We start from the raw sequence: 18,759 nt of genomic DNA, 5'->3' as shown, positions 1-18,759 counted from the left end.
TTGATGTCAAATCCAAAAGATCATCACCAAGACCAATGTCAGGTTGTTTACAGCCCGTGTTTACTTTGGGGAGTTTTATGGTTTCAGGTCTTATGTTCAAGTCTTTAATCTATTTTTCAGTTAGTTTTTGTGTATGGTGTAAGATAAGGGTTCAGTTTCTTTTTTTGCATGTGGCTGTCTAGTTTCCCCAGCACCATTTATTGAAGAGACTTTCCTTTTCCCATTGTATATTCTTGGCTCCTTTGTCATAAATTAAGTGACCATATATGCATGGGTTTATTTCTTGGCTCTCTATTCTGTTCCATTGACCTGTATGTCTGATTTAAAGCCAATACCATGCTGCTTTAATTGCTGTAGCTTTGTAATATAGTTTGAAATCATGGAGCATGATGCCTCCAGCTTTGTTCTTCTTTCTCAAGATTGCTTTGGCTATTCGAGGTCTTTTTTCTCTCTTAATTTACTTAAGCATTTAAAAGCAAATCCCAGACATTAGGGTATTTCATCTCAAATTATTTCAGACTTGGTCTCTGATAATATGGACATTTTCTTGTATAACCACATGGTATTATCACATCTAACAAAATGAGTGATTATTCTTTGACGTCACCTCCTTCCCAGTCCATAATAAGATTTTCCCATTTGTCCCAAGAACATCCTTCTGCAGTTGATTTGTTTGAACTGGGATCTAAACAAAGTCCATACTTTAATAATACAGTGATTGTTATGTCTCTTAAATCTCTCTTAATTTGGAGGAAAATCCTTTCCCTGTCTTTCTCTCCTGTCATCACTTGTTAGAGATACCAGCTCTGTTATCATGTAGAATTATAGTTTTGAATTTTTAAAATAAACTTTATTTTGGAATAATTTTAGATTTATAGAAAAGTTGCAAAGATAAAGATTTCAGAGAATCCCCGTAATACCCTTCACCCAGTTTCCTCTCTTGTTACACTACCCTCAAAATATCTTTTTTCTATTCTAGCATCCAATCCAGTATACCAGGTTGTGTTTAGCCTTGGTTGAATTTTAAAATAATTTCTGATCATAAGCTCTGTTCTACTGAGAAAAATAACCTTTTTTGAGCTAAGAAGTAGTACAGTTTAATGGTTAAAAGCATGGCCTAAGGCAGTGACGTCAGCAACATGGCAGGGTGGGCTCACCTGGGACTCTCTCCCCTCCAAACTACAACCAAAACAGGAGCAACTGAATTTCAACCAATAATTCTAATAATCAGAGACCCACAGCAGCCAAACGATGGAGGGCAGAGAGGCGGGAGCTGCCGTTGGAGGAGCTGGACCAGGGTAAGAGAGAACTTCACTCCTTCCCCTAGAGACTGGGATCGCTGCTGCGGGTGAGGGAAGGAGCGGGGGAGGGGCCATGTGTCCACAGGATCATCCAGGACTCCCACCACCTGTGCAGTGGAAACCCTCTAATGGGGGAAAGCTTTCGTGTGTGCGGGGACCCCATCAAACCAGGGCCCCGGGAGACCGGAAAGCAAGAGCTGATCCAATCCAGGTGCGCGCGTGAGAGAAAGTGCCCCTCCTCCCCCGACCTGTGCTGCACGCTGCCATCGTGGCTGAAGGCGGAGGGCTCAGAATGCGTGGCTTTCGACCCCCATCTAGTGGTGACAGGCTGTAACTGCAACCGAATACTAGCATCGTGTGCAAAAACCGCTCCTCTACCATCCAGCAATTTATGAAAGCTCCAGACCAGAAAGAAAGCAATAAAAACACAGAATTAAGGCCTGAGGACTTGGAAATAGGTAAACTAAGTGAAAATGAGTTTAGAGTAGCTATCATCAAAAAACTTAATGAGGTAAAGGGAAATGTAGAGAAACAAGTCAACGAGTTCTGGAGTTACTTCACGAAAGAGATTGAAATTATAAAGAAGAGTCAATCAGAAATACTAGAGATGAAAAATACAATGGATCAGATAAAACAGAATATGGATTCCGTGAATGCATGTGTAGATATCATAGAGGAGCAAATTAGCATAATCGAAGATAGACAGGCTGAATGGCTCCAGACAGAGGAAGAAAGAGAACTATGAATTAAAAACAATGAAGAAAATCTCAGAGAAATAGCCAATTCAATGAGAAAATCCAATTTAAGAATTATCGGAATTCTTGAGGGTGTGGAAAAGGAAAATGGAACAGAAGGAGTGCTCAAAGAAATAATAGAAGAACATTTCCCAAATCTAGGGATTGAGGGTGAAATGTGTGTGGAGGAAGCTTTCAGATCTCCTAGATTTCTCAATGTAAAAAGACCTACTGCAAGGCATATAGTAGTAAAAATGGCAAAAATGAATGACAATACTCAGGGCAGCAAGACAGAAGAAAATAATCTACAAAAGAACTCGTATCAGACTTTCAGTGGATTTCTCTACAAAAACCTTACAAGCTAGGAGAGAATGGAATGACATATTCAAAACTGTAAAGGATAAAAATCTCCAGCCAAAAATACTCTATCCAGCAAAAATATCCTTCAGGTGTGAGGGAGAAATTAAATCTTTTCGAGACAAACAAAAGCTAAGGGTCTTTGTAAAAGAAAAACTTCCAACAAGAAATCCTCAAGAAGGCTCTAACACCTGAAAAAAGAAACAAAGGAGAAAGGGCTCAGAAATCACAGAGTAGGGAGACAAATAGATAGAATCAGAATAGGATAGCAAATATTCAACTATAGCATTAGGATAGAGGGAAGGAAACCACCAAAGCAAAGGTGATCTTATCACTCTAACCACACACTCACAACACGAGTTGGAATAAGACATGAAAATAATAATTTAGGAGGTGAAGAGGAAAGAGACTAAATCAGGCTAGGCCAAGTAAGTAAGAGACCACCAGAAAATGGATTATATATTGTACACAAGATTCTGAATACAAACTTCAGGGTAGCCACTAAACTAAAAAATAGAACAGAGACACAAACCATAAATAAGGAAAAATCTAAGAAACCCAGTATAAGAAATTGCAAAAGTCAGTGGGTAGGCTAAAACACACAGGATGAGAAACAAAGGAAAACTGGATAATGAGTGACAGAATGACAGCATTAAGCCCTCATGCATCAATCATCACCCTCAATGTAAACGGATTGAACTCTCCAATAAAAAGACACAGAGTAGCAAAATGGATTAAAGAACAAGATCCAACAATCTGTTGCCTCCAGGAAACACATCTCAGCCCCAAGGACAAACAGGCTCAGAGTGAAGGGGTGGAAGACAATACTCCAAGCTAATAGCAAACAAAAGAAAGCAGGTATCACAATACTTATATCAGACAAGACAGACTTCAAAATAAGGCAGGTAAAGAGAGACACAGAGGGACAATATATAATATCAAAGGGACACTTCATCAAGAAGAAATAATGCTTATAAATATCTATGCACCCAGCACAGGAGCAGCAAAGTTCATAAAGCAACTATTACCAAACCTAAAAGAAGATATCAAAAATAACACGATACTAGTAGGGGACCTCAACACCCCACTCACATCAATGGACAGATCATCAAGACAGAAAATCAGCAAGGAAACAGTGGAGCTAAATGAAAAGCTAAAACAGTTGGACTTAATAGAAATATATAGAGCACTTCATCCAAAAACAGCAGAAGACACATTCTTCTCAAGTGCTCATGGAACATTCTCAAGGATAGACCATATGTTGGGAAACAAGGCAAGCCTCTACAAAGTTAAAAAAATTGAAATAATAACAAGCATCTTCTCCGATCATAATGCTATAAAGCTAGAAATTAATTACAAGAAAAAAGCTGAGAAAGGCACAAGGATGTGGAGACTAAACAATATGCTGTTGAACAAGCAATGGATCATTGAAGAAATTAAAGAAGAAATCAAAAAATACCTGGAGACAAATGAAAATGATAACATGCCATACCAACCCATATGGGATACAGCAAAACTGTATTAAGAGATAAATTCATTGCAATACAGGCACATCTTAACAAACAAGAAAAATCCCAAATAAGCAATCTTAAACTACACCTAACTGAATTAGAGAAGGAAGAACAAACAAAGCCCAAAGTCAGCAGAAGGAGAGAAATACTAAAAATCACAGCAGAAATAAATGCTACTGAAACAAAAATGGCAGTAGAAAGGATCAATGAAACAAAGAACTTGTTCTTTGAGAAGATAAATAAAATTGACAAACCCCTAGCCAGGCTTACAAAGAAAAAAAGGGAGAAAGCTCAAATAAACAAAATCAGAAATGAAAGAGGAGAAATAACAAACAGACTCTGAGGAAAAACAACAGATTATAAGAGAATACTAAGAAAAACTATATGCCAACAAAATAGATAACCTAGAGGAAATCGATAAATTCTTGGACTCCTACAATCTCCCAAAGCTCACTCAAGAAGAAGCAGACAATTTGAACAGACCAGTCACAAGGAAAGAGACTGAAACAGCAACCAAAAGCATCCCAAAGAATAAAACCCCAGGACCAGATGGCTTTCCTGGGGAATACTACCAAACTTTCAGAGAGGATTTAATACCTATCCTTTTCAAGCTATTCCAAAAAATTGGGGAGGATGGAACACTTCCTAACACATTCTATGAGGCCAACATCACGCTGATACCAAAACCTGACAAGGATACCACGAAAAAAGAGAACTACAGGCCAATATCGCTGATGAACATAGATGCAAAAATTCTCAACAAAATTTTGGCAACCCGAATTCAGCAATTCATCAGAAGGATCATACATCACGATCAAGTGGGATTCATACGAGGGACACAGGGATGGTTCAACATCCACAAATCAATCAATGTGATACACCACATCAACAAAGTGAGGAATAAAAACCACATGATCATCTCAATAGATTCAGAGAAAGCATTTGACAAGATCCAACAGCCGTTTCTGATAAAAACTCTGAGCAAAATGGGGATACAAGGGAACTACCTCAACATAATCAAGGCCATATATGACAACCCACAGCCGACATCATACTCAATGGGCAAAAACTGAGTGCCATCCCCCTGAAAACAGGAACAAGACAAGGATGCCCTCTATCACCACTCTTATTTAAGATAGTACTAGAGGTCCTGACCAGGGCAATTAGGCAAGAAAAAGAAATAAAAGAAATCCAAATAGGGAGGGAAGAAGTGAAACTCTCACTGTTTGCAGACGACATGATCTTATGTGTAGAGCACCCCAAAGAATCCATTGGAAAACTTTTCGAAGTAATCAACAACTACAGCAAAGTTGCAGGGTATAAAATCAACTTGCATAAATCAGTAGTATTTCTATACGCTAATAACGAACTAACAGAAAAAGGACTCAAGAACACAATGCCATTCACAATCGCTACAAAAACAATAAAATACCTTGGGGTGAATTTAACTAAGGAAGTGAAAGACCTATACAGTGAAAATTACAAGGCTGTTCTGAAAGAAATAGATGATGACATAAAGAGATGGAAAGACATTCCATGTACATGGATCAGAAGAATAAACCTAGTTAAAATGTCCATTCTACCTAAAGCAATCTACAGATTCAACGCTATCCCAATCAGAATCCCAATGATGTTCTTTACAGAATTAGAACAAAGAATCCTAAAATTTGTATGGGGCAACAAAAGACTCCGAATTGCTAAAGCTATCCTGAGGAAAAAGAACAAAACGGGAGGCATCACAATCCCTGACTTCAAAACATACTGCAAAGCTACAGTAATCAAAGCAGCATGGTACTGGTAGAAAAACAGGTGCACAGATCAATGGAACAGAATTCAAAGCCCAGAAATAAAACCACATATCTGTGGACAGCTAATCTTCGACAAAGGAACTGAGGGCATACAATGGAGAAAGGACAGGCTTTTCAACAAATGGTGCTGGAAAAACTGGAAAGCCACATGGAAAAGAATGAAAATTGACCGTTCTTTCTCACCATTCACCAAAATAAACTCAAAGTGGATCAAAGACCTAAAGGTGAGACCTGAAACCATAAGGCTTCTAGAAGAAAACGTAGGCAGTACACTCTTTGACATCAGTATTAAAAGGATCTTTTCAGACACCGTGTCTTCTCAGAGAAGGGAAACAATAGAAAGAATAAACAAATGGGACTTCATCAGACTAAAGAGCTTCTTCAAGGCAAATGAAAACAGGATTGAAACAAAAAAACAACCCACTAACTGGGAAAAAATATTTGCAAGTCATACTTCTGACAAAGGGTTAATATCCATAATATATAAAGAACTCACACAACTCAACAACAAAAAATCAACCCAATCAAAAAATGGGCAGGAGACGTGAACAGACATTTCTCCAAAGAAGATATATGGATGGCCAATAGGCACATGAAAAGATGTTCATCATCGTTGATCATCAGGGAAATGCAAATCAACACTACACTAAGATCACCTTACACCCATTAGAATGACAAAAATATCTAAAACTAATAGTAACAAATGTTAGAGAGGTTGCAGAGAAAAAGGAACCCTCATCCACTGCTGGTGGAAATGCAAACTGGTGCAGCCACTATGGAAAACAATATGGAGATTCCTCAAAAAATTAAAAATAGAACTACCATACGACCCAGCTATCCCACTACTGGGTATCTATCCAGAGAGCTTGAAGTCAGCAATTCCAAATGTCCTATGCCCCCCAGTGTTCACTGCAACATTATTTACAATAGCCAAGACGTGGAAGCAACCTAAGTGCCCATCAACAGATGATTGGATAAAGAAGATGTGGTGTGTGTGTGTGTGTGTGTGTATATATATACACACACACACACACACACACACACTCACAATGGAATACTACTGAGCCATAAAAAGGAACAAAATCGTCCCATTTGCAACAACATGGATGGACCTTGAGGGAATTATGTTAAGTGCAATAAGCCAGATAGAGAAGGACAATCTCTATATGACTCCACTCATAGGAGGAATTTAAAAATGTAGACAAAGAGAACAGATTAGTGGCTACCAGGGGAAAGGGGGGGTGGGGGTTGGGCACAAAGGGTGAAGGGGTGTACCTACAACATGACTGACAGACATTAATGTACAACTGAAATTTCACAAGATTGTAACTTATCATTAATTCAATAAAAAATTTTTTTAAAAAAGCGTGGCTAAAACCAAGCATTAGGCTAGGTTTCAAATTCTCACTCATGTAATAACTGTATGATCTTGGACAAATTACTTATATTACTACATCAGTTTCATCATCTTTAAAATGAAAATAATAATATTGCTTACGTATTGAATCATTGCAAAAAATACCTTTGATAAGTACATGCAGAATGCTCAAAATAGTGACACATGGTCAGTGCTCAGTAAACTTAGATCTTGTTATAGGTATTATTTCCTAAATCATAGTGAGCCTCAGGGAAGAAACTGAGTCCCCTGGGGAAAAAATTATGCATAGATATTTTCTTGCGTTTGCCTTAGAAATAGGTCCTTTGCTTTGGCAGGCATTTCTTAAGATCAAGATTGGAGGATGAAACTGCATACTTTGTTTTTTTATTAGTCTCTCATAGTGATTGGTTTGTTTTATGTTTTAGAATCGCCTTCTTTACAGCCTTGCTTTGCATAAGGTTGTATGAGCAAGTGGCTGTTTGTATGGCTTAAACTCTAAAATTTGTTTGTGGTAAGAAGTGTTATCAAAGGAACTGAAATTGGTTTGGTCACATTCTCAGTGCCTCTTCATACACCCATGCCCTCCTAAGGTCTGTTGTCTCATTTGCTTCCAGTGCCTCCCCTGTTGCTGGTTAACAATATGCTTAGTTTCAGCAGAGTTGCTATGATAAAGAAAATCTGTTTTCATTGAATCTTTGCCCTTTTTTTCATAACTCTTGGAAACACTAAATATTAACGTGTTTTCTGAAAGGGAGTAAGACAGAATTGGTAATTTGGACCTAAAGACCTCTAAGCAATCCAGGAACTCAGTTAAATTGAAGATCACCAATTTAACTCCTTTCTTTCACTGGCTTTTGCTTCCAGACCTATAGGAGAAAATTAGCCGCAGAGGGAGATCTGTATTAGTAGGAGTTATACAAGAGTAGAACCACGGGTCTCCTTCTAACACCTTCTGGCTGCCCATTCACAATATCCCTCTAGAACATAGCTAGATCCTTCTGGTTCATTTTTGGGGATGGAAAGTATGGGCTGGCCGAGGTGGCTTTGGTTCAGTCTCTTTCTACTTTGTGTTTGTAGGCAGAGAGTTGTCCTCTCTGTCCTGTGCCTGCCATGCTCCTGAGTTAGGTTTGTCAGAGTGAACCTTTTGATGATCTGGGGGAAAGAGTGTTGTAGGACCCAGAGACAGTGTAGGTAGTGGCCAAAACAGGAACATTTGAGTCAAATAAACCTGGGTTTGGATGCACACTCTCCCTTGTTGGTTGCATTGCTTGGTCAAGACATTTAACTGCTTTAAGACTCAGTTACCTCGTCTGCAAAATGGAAATAGTAATGATGCATGCCTCATAGGATTGAGGTGGAAATCAAATGAGACCGTATACATAGTGTGCTTAGTAGACACTCAAACTTCTGTTGTTGTCAGTAATAATTATATTAGATAAATAATCAAAAGGCTTTGAACTTTGTAATAGTGTGAGGTGAACATTTTTGTGTCCCAGCTTTTTCTTTTGTAAATACTCTTTGAAAACTATTTTATTGGATTCAAAGTAGGTTTAAAATGCCTGCCTTTCTGTAGACAAGATTAAAGATGAAGGCAGCATCAGGTACAGCTTGTGCTGTACTTCACCAGGTCGGTTTTGTTACATTGTCAGTAACACACTGGGGGAGAAAATGTTAACCATGTCGGTGCTTGCTGCCTCCCTCCCTTCCTCTCTGTGTCTAGCCTGACACCCTGGCTCCTCTGTTATACTTTAGGCATATCTTTCACACCACTTCTTCTCTGTTTCCATGGTCACCGCTGTCGCGCCAGCTCTTCTCTCTTCCCTGGACTGCTACAGAGGCTCTTAACAGGTCTGCCTCCATCTTCATCCTCACTTGCCCCTTAATATCTGTCCTCCTGATGCTGCTGTGAGAGGGTCTTTGTGAAACAGATTCGATCTTGTCAGTTCCCTGTTTAACAGTACAGTGCCTTCCTCTCGCTCTTAGGATAAAAATTACAAAGCCCTTTGAAACATTCCAGTAGCTGTCTCTCTAATCTCATCTTGATACCAAACCTCTCAATCTCAAGTTCGTGTGCCCGATGCGCAGCCCTGAGACATCGGTGCTTGGAGATGGAGAAAGGCCCCAGTCCAGTTGGCCAAGATGAGAAGGTGGGAGCTTGGGTTTGATCAAATCTGCCTTAAGAAGAGCGGAAAACAGGGGGTTTTGAGGAGTTAACGGGCTTGGCAGGAGGAGCTTCGGAGAAACAAACAGTCACTCCGATAAGCCCCTGGGCAATCTGCAGTGGCTGCTGGGGGCCAGCCATCTGGTGATCGCAGCCTCCCCAGTGCATTCTCTTTCTTCTGCAAAAGAAACTCACAAATCCTTGAGACCCAAGTCATCCCTCAAGTTAAACAAGAAAACAGCAAACTGACAAGATTCATCTATGTCTATGTTGGGAACAAGGTCAAAAGGCAATCATGTTCTTACTGAATATCTCCAGTAACCCTCAGGTACCCAGCTTCAATTTCGCCTCCCAACTCTTCCCTTCAGCCACATGGTCAGACTTCATTCCCTCCTGCCTCTGGGTCTTTGCACAAGCTGGTCACTCCTCCACCAATGCCCCCACACCTCGGACCCTTTCTCCTTTAGTGCCTACTCCTCCCTCAGGTTTGGGTTATCATCAGATCCAGTGTTTCTGTTTGAGCAAACATTTCCCTGCTATCCCTCCCCCACCCTGCTATAAGCATTCTCATGGCACTCTGTTCTTTGGTGTGTGTGATGATGTGGTTGGCACCAGTATCCCCCACTGGGCTGAAGGCTGCACCTGGACGCTGGATGTGTAGTGCTTAGAGCAGAGCCGCCGCGTGTTGCAGCTCACTGAGCACATGTGAGTGGAATGGGCAGTGCACAGTGTGTTCTTCTGTACCCTCCCCCTGAGTCCTACCTGCCAGTCCTGTTGTAATGTTGTCTGTGTCTGTCCTTCCCCTGTCCTTTGAGACCTCAGCTGGACCCTCTTCTCCCACTTTAGCAGCAGCAGACCCTCTGCTCGTGACTTACAGGCTTTTTCCTATCAACTTGAAAGCTGTAGTCCTGCCTTGGAAGGTCCACTACCCTGCCAGTCTCATTGTCCCCTTGACACTTCTCTGTCAGGCACATCACACTGAGGTTTCCTTCATCTGGAGTACCCTCCACCCTCCTCTCCTCTCTCTCTTCCCAAATCCTTCCCTGTCTAGATCCTGCTCACATCCAACCCTCTGTCGGGAGGCATCAGTATTTGATTATGTACACTGAGGTTTGAGGGGTGCCCTTTCTTCCTGATTAGCTTGTGAATCCCCTGGAAGATGCAATAATGTATCTTCACTTAATTTTTGTTCTTGTCACTTATTTTAAGCTTTAAAATTTTACTTTCCTTATTATAGAACTATGTTTGTCCATTGTATAAAAATTAGAAAATATGGATAATCCAAAAGAAAAACTAATTTTTAACTTTTTCAAATTTTACCAACCAAAGATATTTTGGTATATATTCTTCCAGACTCTCTGATGTATGGATGTACACATATGTGGTATATACTTATGTGGTCTTTCATGTGAAATGGAATCATATAGTATATAGTGTCCTATAGTCTTTTCTCACTTAACAGTGTATCATGAATACATTTCATGTCAAATAGATGTCTACATTATCATTTTCAGTTGCCATCAATCGCTCTGGAACCATACAACTATATAGGAGATGTTAATGTCCTTATTGAAATAATTATGTCTTTAGAGCTTTCTTAAAATTTTAAATCTTATTTTTGTCATTGCACTGAACTTTTATCTGAGGGAGAAAAAAGTGGTCAATAAAGGGATGATACTGATATCAGAAATGAGGCAACACAGCTCTTTTTGATGTTGTTGCCTTTAAGATGAGACTTTACACAGAACCTAGGGAGTAGTTTGATAACCTGGTGAAAACAGTTTTGAAGTGTCTGTGTTGACAGTGCTAACTGTAATAAGGAGCCCTGGAGTGGAGTGGGGCAGGAACTGTACGTTTTAGGACACACCTCTTGAATACCAGGGCAGGGAGAAAAACGATGTTTGTTTTTCCGGGTGCTCAGAAGATCAGAATTGCTGGCTTGTGACTCTGCCTGTCTTGGAATGTGAAAATAACTGTTTCTTTTCTCCTCTCACACACAAGTACCCACTCATTGGATTTTTAAAAATAGGGGTTTAGTTTAGAAATATGCTCAACAGATACAGATAGGCTATAAGGTGGGCAAGTAGCATGAGTATAAACAATATTTATAGAAATGTTATGTAAAATCATAAATTTTAAGTCAAATTATGTGAAAATCTAGATTATAGAAAAGTTCTCTCTTAAAAAATATTATCACTAGAGTTCCTTATAAAACAAATTTCTTTTCAGCCATACCATTACTGGGTATCTATCCTAAGAACCTGAAATCAGAAATCCCAAGAGTCCCTTGCACCCCTATGTTCATCGCAGCATTATTTACAATAGCCAAGACGTGGAACCAACCTACATGCCCAGAAACTGATGATTGGATAAAGAAGATATGGTATATATACACAATGGAATAGTACTCAGCCATAAAAAAAGACAAAATTGGCCCATTCGCAGCAACGTGGATGGACCTCGAGGGTATTATGTTAAGCGAAATAAGCCAGTCAGAGAAAGACGAACTCTATATGACTCCACTCATAGGTGGAAGTTAACATATTGACAAGGAGATCTGATCCGTGGTTACCAGGGGAAAGGGGGGGTGGGGGGAGGGCACAAAGGGGGAAGTGGTGTACCCACAACATGACTAACAATAATGTACAACTGAAATCTCACAAGGTTGTAATCTATCATAACATTAATAAAAAAAAATAAAACAAATTTCTTTTGAGAATTAAAAATTACTCTATTTACAAAAGTTTAACTTTATATGCAGTTTTCCAAAAACATGTTTACTGTGTCAAATGAGATACATTCTCGGTTACCCTCAAGGAGGAAAAGCGCAGTTCTCCTGCAAACCCTGTTGCCTTGTTCCTTCCCTGTGACTTCAGTGCTCTGTTGAGGAGGGCTCTCTGTTCTTGTAGCAGGTGTGTGTTGGGGCTGGGTGTCATGTGCCTTTTTTGTGGTATTTTATATCCTATATGACTGTTATCTTTGGAGCAGCTCTTCTGACCCCAGAGGAAGTGAACAGGGGAGTGATGATCAGGAAACGTTCAAAGACTGCTCTGAGGGCCTGGCACATGTTAGGCCTTTAGGAAATGTTTACTGAGTGGCTGAGTGTATGAATCCTGACCTTGTGTTCCTATTTTATTCAGAAATGGGATTTCTGACTAACGCAATGGTTAAGAAATAAAGTGCGCTATATCAGGGAGTCTAGTCAACGTTGGCACACCGTGTTACACAGGTCCTTTCTTAAAATCAAGTCATTTTGATCTGAGGAAAAGACTGTTGAGATCATCTGATTTGGCCGCTTGTTTCCAAATGGAAAAATTGAGGACTTTGATAGTGAAATGACTTCCTCTCTGCCTATATGCCAGCCACAGCAAGAACACTGGCAAACGTGGGGCTCTCGGCCAAATGTCTTCTCCTTTGCCTCTCATACCCTCACACCAACTTACCTTGTACTCTCCCTGAGCCCCTTAAAAATGTGGAATGGGATAGGTTACTTGAAATTTCATTCTAAATTCTTTTTAAATATGCCAGGAAAACTTGCCCTATTGTTACAGTGGCTTTTGAGAACACTCTTCAGTTGTCTAACAGAAGACTGTAGATGACCCCATGTTGCTGGTTGTGAGACTTCTGTATGTTTCTGACTCAGAATGATACAGTCAAGTTCTCACGAGCTTTTGATGATAGTTCAACCTGTCCACTTGGATGTGTCAGAGTTACAGAGAGGCTGATTAAGGAAAAAATTCAGAAGGGCTAGAAGACAGTTGCAGTATCATCTACTTATGAATGGAACCATATTTTTGGTGATTTTTTTTTTCTGATTCTGGACTTTTTCTGGATAGTGGATTCTGCCTTCTCATACTCTCTGCTCTGGTTAGGTTGAACTTAAACCTACTCACAATGGCATATCTATTGCAGCAGATCTGTTTTCAACACTGGGTCCTTCCTTCATATTGATAACCCAGAACACTCTTGAGAGGCCTCATTTAGGAAGATAGCATGGCTGGAGAATAAATGTTTAGGAGATGAATATGTTGGAAATAGTGAGGAAGGATATTCTTGCTTTATTAGAGAAAGTTTGCTTTCCCCTATAAATGATTATTCATGAGATAAAATTTAAACTAAAAAAGGTTCATTTCCATTAAGTTCAAAGTTAATTGCAAAACATAAAATTCTTCTCTTACTGCGTTACACAAGGAAATTAATGGCCTGGAAATGTACAGCTGTTTGACCAGTTTACAAGCCTTTAGTAGCTAGTATAAAGATATTGCTAATGAGGCCTAGTTACTATAAGTCTGCCTTGGAAGCCAGTTTGCAGCTGTCTTAGCTCTGTATAGGAGAAAGGATTGACAATTGAGTTACACTAATGATCAATTTTAGAGGCTTGATGTTTAATTAGATTTCTTTACCCTCCAGTGCCTGAAGGACTTACTTGGACCAAGTATGCTAAAAACTGGACTATGTCAGGTATAGAGAAAAATCTAGGCTAATTTTTTTATTCTTATCCCAAATGGAAGGTGTTTATACTTGTAGAAGGTACTGTTCAACTCTACAAATATGAAAAGCTTCTGAGTTTTCATAGTGTCACCAAGAAAGTAAAAATTTCCGAAACTGTGGAATGGATGCACCTTTTAAAAATCTCATTTAGGTAATGTTTAGTATTAAATGTTGAGTATTAAATGCTCCCCCCCATATTTTTTTTCAAAACTCTAGAGCTTTAATCTCAAGTGTAACATTGTAAAGTGATTAGGCTCTCAAAATCAATAGCTGAACAACTAAACCAGAGAACTTATTTAACAAATGCAAATGTCTACCATATACCTGGCCTTGTAGACACATGGTAAATTAGATACATTACTGCCCTCAAAGAGCTGTATTCTAAGGGAAGAGTGGGTGAAAAAAAACTTATCATGAGACTGTGATTATGATGACAGGAGGAAGCACGGGGCATTCTGGGGCTCACAGAAAGGGGATTGCGGGTGAGGGTCTGGGAGGGCTTCTTATAAGAGATGGTGCTTGTATTGGGTCCTAATGGGGTGACCAGGAGCTAGTTCTGCCAGAGATCCTTCCAGTCAGGCAGCTGCATGTGGAAAGGCCAGGAGGTGAGAGGAAGCCAAGTCTGTCCAGGAAGGAACCGCCTGGAGTTCAGTCCAGTGCTAGTGGGGGAGAGGGCACAGATGGTGCCAGTGGCAGTGGAGCCCTTGAAGGGTTTCTCAGCAGGATAAGTAAGTGATCAATTTACATTTTAAAAGAATGCTTTGAATTTGGAGGATAGGTTAGAAGAGGGTAAAATCAGTGACTGAAAGATCAGTTAGGAGGCTGAGAGAAATTAAGGGGAGATGGAAGGAGTGCTTCTGAAATAGTGTCTGGCCCAGGGCAGGGCATTGAGTAAATATGTATTACATGAACAGTGGAAGTCAGAAGCCCCACGCTGTGATGTTGGAGTTTTTGGAGAAGGGGGAGATCAATACAAATTGGAAGGTCTAAGATAAAGTCCACCTGTTGGATTCTGAAGGATTTATCAAGTCCCTGAAATAGTTACAGAATTTTGTGCTCGCACGCACTTTCTGAGAGTCATTAACTTCCATCAGATTCATAAAAGGTTCTCCATGACCCTCCAAAAGATAGAAAACTACTGGGTTAGAGATTAGCCTGGCAGCACAGAGACGTAACAACCACTGGGCGTGTGGGTGGGTGGGAGCGCCTGGAGTTTATGAGACGGTCAGTGCTGTGTCACTGGTAGTGTCTAAGGAGAAGCAGAACCCCAGGTGAGGGATATTGTATAGCAGTGAGGCCATGGGGAGGGTGGGAGAAGGGAATTCTGCATTAAATGGGAGGTTAGACGGGCCTTCAAAGATTTTTTAGAGTGCTAAAATGAAAAATTTCCCTGGATAGAGACCCACTGAAAATGCACTTACATACACCTTCCTCTCTGCTATCAAAAGCATGCTAAGACAGGGGCTGGCCCCGTGGCTGAGTGGTTAAGTTCTCGCACTCCGCTGCAGGCGGCCCAGTGTTTCGTTGGTTCGAATCCTGGGCGTGGACATGGCATGGCTCATCAAACCACACTGAGGCAGCGTCCCACAAACCACAACTAGAAGAACCCACAACGAAGAATATACAACTATGTACTGGGGGGGCTTTGGGGAGAAAAAGGAAAAAAATAAAATCTTTAAAAAGCAAAAAATAAACAAAATTAAATAAAAATTCCAGAATTTATTTAAAAAAAAAAAAAAGCGTGCTAAGACAGTTGTTTGAAGTTTGAAATTCATTTTAAATAGGCCTGATCTGAGAATCAAGCACAACTGCTAACTCTGTTTCTGTGGGAAAGTAGGAGAGGAAAAAAGAGGAAGACCTGAGACCTCCTCTGGCTGTTGCGCCCTGCCATGTGGTCCAGGGGTGTGCTCCGGGGTTCTCCCTCCCTGGCAATGATGCTGAGCATCATTTGGTTGTGAGGGGAGGGGTTGGCAGTCTGGCTGCAGCATGATCTAGTCAGTGGTGTATTTTGCAGGATTTGTGAATTTCCCTCTCAGAAATTGTGCAGGTACCTGGCCATGCCTGTGGATCTTTTCCCTAGTTCTGCATACAGCACAGTAAGATCTCAGTGCGCATCTGAAGGGTGCTGGGGAGAAAAAGAAGCCTCTCCTCTCCGTCACCGTCTTTTCAATGAAAAGACAATTGGTAACAGAGCTTTGCCCAAAGCCCTAGAATCTAATTTTACTCAGTTGTGACAGTTTCATTAGAATGTAAGCATTGATTTACTGAAATTGCTGTTTGTCAGCACAGCTATTTTAAAATTCAGAGGGCAAGAATTGTTTCACTTTATTTATTATATAGCTTGGGAACTTTTTTTTTCTTTCTGTTCACATCCTTTTAACCTTAGACTCATCAAATACAGGATTTGTCCTGCACCACTAGGTGTTTCCTGCCTTGTGAACCTCGAGTTCACGGCCACCATGTTCCTCTTCTTCGTCAGCACGCTGCAGTAGTTTCTTAAAAGCTCTTTTAAAAATCAAGCTCTCCTATTTACATTTTTCTAAAGAAGCAAGGCATATTTAATGTTGCGGCTTCTGTGTTTGCAGTGCATACGATTAATTTGTATTTTATTCATCAGGCATCTATTCTGTTTTGATGCCTAGAGTGAAAAAAAAATAAAGGTTGTGGTTGTCTCTCTTCACTTGTTTTTTGCTTGTCATGACAAAAATGTGAGAATTAGACACTTTAGGAATCCTAATTTTATGTTTCTATTACTGTAAACTTTAAGCTTTTCTGTATGTTCCATCTCAGTAGGATCCTAGGGCTTTGTATAAAAGATATATGCAGATCTTCCGGATTATTTCTCTTCTTTTTGAAAGTTGAGAAGATATAAAGTGGTATGTAACAGAAAAGCTTTCTTCTGTTAACGTCCCCAGGGCACCCAGTTGTAACAGTTTTTTGTGTATCCTTCCAGAGGGAGAGATACATCTGTCACTGGATTTCTTTTATGTTTCGTCACTAATTAAATGTAGTGTAGTAACAAAATTAGTAATATTTTCCCCACTTCTTTAAAAATATGTGTTATGCTTGATGGCAGCTGTTGTAAGTTGTGTGTTTTCAGTTGGGACCATGGAACCAGGGTGATGGTTACCCTGAGGGGAGCTCCATCTCCATGTCCTGAGTGCAGGAGTGAGATAGAGACCCCACTTTCCCAGTGAGCGCCTCAGTGTTTGTATTTATAATACAGATACTTTTAGAGAGGAGAATATGTTAACTCTTTAATTCTTGCTGTAAAAAAAGTTTCAGAGCCATTTCTCTGTGCTCTTGTTGTTGAGGGGATTCTGGAAGGAAAGAAGCTGATACAAATTACTCAGAGAGAAATTACTGGACCCTGAAGTCATCTACTGGTTAAGAACCTGCCAAGGATCTAGCCTGTGTTTCTGATGTGGTGATAGGTACTGAGTGGGACTGAATCAGATGGGAGGCTGGAACCCCACCTTCTGTTATACTATCATCACTTACAGCTGGATGATAAAGGACTTACACCATGCTATCTGTCCTCCATTATCTACAACCCCACCTTGCAAACACTCACCCACACCCCACACACACACCGAAAAACAAAACCTCTTTCCTAACTTTGTCATGTCTAGGATCCAATACACAGATAAATTCAAGGGCTGCATAGGCCCCGGTAGCATCTTTAGGCAGACAGTGTTGATTAAACTGAGTGCACATTTATGAGGATTATTCAGAATGGGTGGTTAGAGATTTAGAACATCACTGAATGGAGATTGATACAAGAAACCACTTTGCTTTCAGTTATGAATTTTTGAGTAATATTTAATGGGCGAAAAAAAGACAAAGGCACTTCCTTTCTAAAGAGGATTTAAGAGTGGTGGGAGGGAGGAAGTGGACTGCTTCCCCTTAGAATTGTGCCTTTTTTTTTTTTTTTTTTAAGGAAAATGTCCCAAAGAGCTCATGATGACCAGGCACTTCTTTAACTGACAGCTGCTTGTGAAGTGTTAGTGGATTTCCTGGCAAATAAAAAAGGGCAGGACCCTCCTTTGGTCATTAGCTTGCTGGAGCTTTTTAGCCCAATTTTAATTCAGAATGATACTGGAAAGATTTATAAAGGAATTGGTATGATTATTCATAACAATTAAATTTTGCTTACTAGCAAACATGTGAGCAACCCAGGTCACTAACTCCCCCCTCCAAGGTGCTAGGCTCAGAGATAAGGCCGCCAGGGCTTGCTGAGGAGGGCGTGTGCCAGCGAGAAACAGGAAGCTGGGCCTCAGCGCCGGCCTGCCTAGAGGTTTCTAAGTCTGGGTCAGGTGTGCTGAGGTCCCGTGGCAGGGACACTGTCTTTCTGAGCCCTGGCAGCCACACTGCTCAGCAGAAATGCTTTAAAGTGTCAGGAATTGATGTGTAGAGAGAAGTATGACTGCATTACAGCTTAAAGAGCTTTCACATTCAGGTCTCTACAGAAGACGACGAGATCGTCCTGAGAGTTTGAGACTAAATGGGTTCCCGGAGGAAGAGCTAAGGTGAGTGCAGAGTCATGGTCGCACCTAACGATGGCAGCGAGGCTCATGCCTAACTGGATGCAGTAATGGGGAGGCCACAGTGAGGACGTTCCACCAGGAACCTCTCAGTCTGTAATTAAAGACTGAACATAGTTCTAAGATTGCGCTTGATTGGGCAAAACTAGAACTTTTTCCCATTTCTTCACAAATCCTGTAAGTTGTTTTAGCTCTTCTCCAAACCTGCAGTGTTGTTTTATCTTTAAAAATTTATAATCACCAGAGTAATATTTAAAACTGGAAACAATTGTTTTCTTCCCCTTATTTTAAAGATAGATTGCTTTAGCTTATTAGAACATGTTTCTGTGAAGAATTTGTCTTAGATTTTTGGTGGTGAGAGTAGTTTGTGGTGTTTTGAGTGGGGGTCAGGGGAGTTCATAGAGGATTCTTTATTATTGAAATCTATTTAACGAAGGAATGCAGAGAAACTACTGAGTGTAAGCTAGGAAGGAA

The 18,759-nt window shown here is 40.3% G+C and overlaps 1 protein-coding gene across 10 annotated transcripts in view; it reads left to right on the top strand.

The window, feature by feature from the left end:
- LIMS1 (LIM zinc finger domain containing 1) overlaps positions 1-18,759 on the top strand; it is a 158,546-nt gene that overhangs the window by 76,495 nt on the left and 63,292 nt on the right. Inside the window, exon 1 of one of the 10 annotated variants that reach the window (XM_008507552.2) lies at positions 17,763-18,270. The exons of 8 other annotated variants lie outside the window; for them this stretch is intronic. In XM_008507552.2, the coding sequence (XP_008505774.1) occupies positions 18,164-18,270 (107 nt within the window). In that variant the 5' untranslated portion in view covers positions 17,763-18,163. Of the gene's footprint in view, positions 1-17,762; positions 18,271-18,759 lie in introns of those variants that run through there. One more of the 10 variants, XM_008507551.2, reaches the window with a different exon arrangement.

The sequence above is a fragment of the Equus przewalskii genome, chromosome 14, assembly GCF_037783145.1.
Source record: "Equus przewalskii isolate Varuska chromosome 14, EquPr2, whole genome shotgun sequence".
NCBI classification, from domain to species: Eukaryota; Metazoa; Chordata; class Mammalia; order Perissodactyla; family Equidae; genus Equus; species Equus przewalskii.
Note: the sequence above shows the minus strand (reverse complement) of the source record. Positions and strands in the feature narration are given on the sequence as shown.